Genomic DNA, 3,505 nt, shown 5'->3' with positions numbered 1-3,505 from the left:
GGTGACTCGATTTAGCCTTGTGGCGCCCCCTGGCTTCTTTCCTTAGTGTTGTCCTGCCTTCCCTGTAAGTATTTCCTGTGATGCACTTTCTGTTGGCCTAACTTCCTGGTCTCGTCCCTCCGTGCCACCACGAGCCTCTAAGCGCCTCCCAGTCTCACGTTGCTTCCTGATTTTACCTCACTTCCTGATATTGGGGTTCAGTTTCGGCACAAGGCCAACATCTCCTCTCGCGTCTAGTCTCGTCTCGCCTGACTTCCAGTCTCCTCTTGACTGGGTCTGGCCAGACTGGACCCCGAGTCTTGCCTTGCCGGACTCCCGGTCTGGCCTCGCGTCCCAGGTCGCGTCTCACCTCGCCTGCCTCGTCTCGGATTCCAGCCTTATCTGGTCTAGTCTGGTCTCCAGATTTTGCCCTGCTTCCTGATCTTGCCTGGTGATCTCATCTCAGAGTCGGATCGCGCCTGGCCCAGCCGCCGCCTGGCCTTGCCCGGGCCTCCGCCTTGGCCTCGCCTGCCTTGCCTCGTCTCCGCCTCGTCTCGCCCGCCTCGTCCTCGGCCTCGCCTCGCCCGCTTAGCCTTGCTGGCCTCGCCTGCGCCTTGGCCTCGACCTGCTTCACCGCCTCGCTCGCCTCGCCTCGCCTGCGCCTGCGCCACCGCCTGCCTCGCCTTCGCCTCGCCTGGCCTTGCCCACTGGCCTGGCCTCGCCTGCGCCTGGTCCGCCCGCCTCGCCTGGCCTCGTCTGGCCCTGGCCTCGGCCTCCGCCTCTCTCGCCTGGCCTCGGCCTCCGCTCTCTCCCCTACGCCTGTTCTCGGCCTCCGCCTCTCCTCCGCCTGGCCTCCATTCCTCTCTCCCTGCCTGGCCTCGGCCTCCGCCTCTCCTCGCCTGGCCTCGGCCTCCGCCTCTCCTCGCCCTCCGCCTCTCCTCGCCTGGCCTCGGCCTCTGCCTCTCCTCGCCCTCCGCCTCTCCTCGCCTGGCCTCGGCCTCCGCCTCTCCTCGCCTCGCCTGGCCTCGGCCTCCGCCTCTCCTCGCCTCGCCTCGCCTGGCCTCGGCCTCTCCTCGCCTGGCCTCGCCGGGCCTCGCCTCGCCTCGGCCTCGCCTCGCCTCGCCTCGGCCTCGCCTCGCCTGGCCTCACCATCACCTGGTTTCACATCGCATCGCATCGCATCGCATCGCATCGCATCGCAGTGTCGCCACAGACAGGTTTCCCTTCCCTTCGGGCCTAATTAAAGGTCTCAATCCCTTTGCCTCCATATCTTTCCCTACCTCTCACCTTTGCCTCACTTCTGGACTCTGCCTTACACTCAAATCTGGCCATGCCTTTACCCAGTTTGTCCCCTGCTAAACCAGTAGTGGAGAGCAGCCCAGAGACCCAAGAAGGTGTACTGGATGCTGCCAAACCAGAGGAAGCTCAGGGAGCTCAGGGAGCTCAGGGAGCTCAGGGGGCAGAGGGAGCAAAGGAGGCTTTGTGGCCTGCACGCCAGGATTTGCCTCCTGCAGGCACCATAGCACCCCCATCTGGCAAGGAGGACCAGTCCTCCAGTACAAGCATGGGAACTCAGGAATGCCTGGCATCCGAGCCTCCTGAGGGGGAAGAGGGGAAAGCAGAAGAAAAGGCTGCAGTCGAGTCTGACCAGGAAGAGCGCCTCCTTCCTCTCTCAGAGATGATCCCATACATCTCCTGTTCTATTTGCAAAGGCTACTTAATAGATGCAACAACCATTACAGAGTGTCTTCATACCTTCTGTAAAAGCTGCATCGTAAAACATTTTGAACATAGCAACAGATGTCCAAAGTGCAACATTATAGTGCATGAGGCCAAACCTCATAATAACTTGAGGATGGATCCACAACTACAAAACATAGTGTACAAATTAGTGTCAGGTCTAGAGGAAAAGGAAAAAAAGCAGAGGCGTGAATTCTATAAAGAAAACCGTGGGCAAACACCAAAACCCGCTGCTGTTCCACAGCCAGGCCCTTCAAGTGAAGAGAACACCAAGGAAGTTGTGGACTAGTGTCTTAGTTTATGCGCACTGGTATGTCTTTAGTACTGGAGTCTATGAGTACTAATGCATACATTGAATATGTTAATCCACTGAAAACCACATTTATCTGAGTCTCAGGAAGTGCAAGCACTGGACATAGAGAAACATTTCTCAAGAGAACAATGTGCTTTGCTGCAGTCTGTCAAATAGATACCACAAGCAGTGGTCAGTTGCTGAAGGACTTTCATAATCTACAAGTACAGTAGGGGATGTAGGGTGGTCTGCTGCCTTTATTAAGGTCTCCTCTCAAAATGACTTGCTACAGTTATTATGGAAGGACAGACTGTAAGAAGGCCTTTGCAGAACCGAATCTTCCAGAAGAGTTCGAGAAAACATGGACTCATTATAAGCTGTACTGTTTCTGACATACCTGTTTTCACATCAGAAATCTTAGCATTTTTAGGCACAGCTTGGAGAAATGGACTGGAATCCACCAGTGTCACATAAACAGCAAAAAGAACTCAGAGCTTGAAAAACAAATGTTGGATTTTTAAAGTCTTTGTAGTTATGAGCACTTCAAAGGGTTTTTTTTTTTCCTGGTTTTGTTTTGTTAACTATCTTTGAGATAAGTTGGTAATTGTTTTCTCCTCTGTTGAACTGGCTATGAGTTAAATACTCCATGCTATGCTGTTATTTCATCAGAGGCCCAAATCAGGGACAAACCTGCCACGGGTTTGAACTTCTGAAAATATGAGCCAAAATGGAAATGCAAGCACTTAAGTTAATTGTTTCATTTATGTTTTGCAATAATAGAAGAATAAGTAATTTTAACTAAAGTTTGTTGTTCAGATTTTCCTCTGTGGGATGGTGTCAGGTGGTCTTCCATTTGGAAAATGAAGTGTGCTTTTAACTTGGATATTCAAAGCCACTGTTAAATGCAAAGTAAACTCACCGTCAAAGGCCAAAAGTATTAGCTACATTTTTATGTTCTAATCCTGTTTTGAACTTGTCATCTTTAGAGCTAACAACAGTCCAGAAGAGATGCCATTCAGTTCTAAAAGGTATGAATTGTTTCCTGTAAAGTGACTGTCTCCTTAGATTGTATAGTTTGAGTCATGAGCCATCAAGTATAGTAAGACATTTTTAACGTATCTTAAAGTAAGAGTTGTGTCTTTGTGATTTGTATAAACATACACAAGAGAGTTATTACCAATGCCACTGGGGTAGTGACATCATGCAAGAGTTCCCTAGAACAGTGGTTGATATCTTGTAATGACACCACTTCTGAAATAGAAAATTTCAGGTGAGTCCAGAAGGTTGCAAAATACTTGCTCAGCGTTTCTTCAGCAAATCAGCTTCAATTTTCCTATTATTTTTTTACCTGGTTAAAAATAAGAGTGTTTGAAATTTTATGATAATAATGAAGTTTCAAATTCAAACATTATTTTGCACCAAATTAACATCATGGTGCTTTCTAAAAGATATTTGCAGGGTCTATTTAACATTCCAAATTGTACAAAAAAAGTC

At 50.0% G+C, this 3,505-nt stretch overlaps 1 protein-coding gene across 1 annotated transcript; it reads left to right on the top strand.

Annotated features, from left to right (window-relative positions):
• Positions 1-1,231: 1,231 nt before the first annotated feature.
• On the top strand, positions 1,232-2,356 carry LOC116888246 (polycomb group RING finger protein 6-like). The gene has a single exon (XM_032889532.1). The coding sequence runs from the start codon at positions 1,310-1,312 to the stop codon at positions 2,006-2,008; it is 699 nt and encodes a 232-aa protein (XP_032745423.1). The 5' UTR covers positions 1,232-1,309; the 3' UTR covers positions 2,009-2,356.
• Positions 2,357-3,505: the final 1,149 nt, after the last annotated feature.

This window comes from Rattus rattus, chromosome X (genome assembly GCF_011064425.1).
Source record: "Rattus rattus isolate New Zealand chromosome X, Rrattus_CSIRO_v1, whole genome shotgun sequence".
In the NCBI taxonomy this organism is placed as follows: Eukaryota; Metazoa; Chordata; class Mammalia; order Rodentia; family Muridae; genus Rattus; species Rattus rattus.
This window is presented reverse-complemented; position numbering and strand designations above follow the sequence as displayed.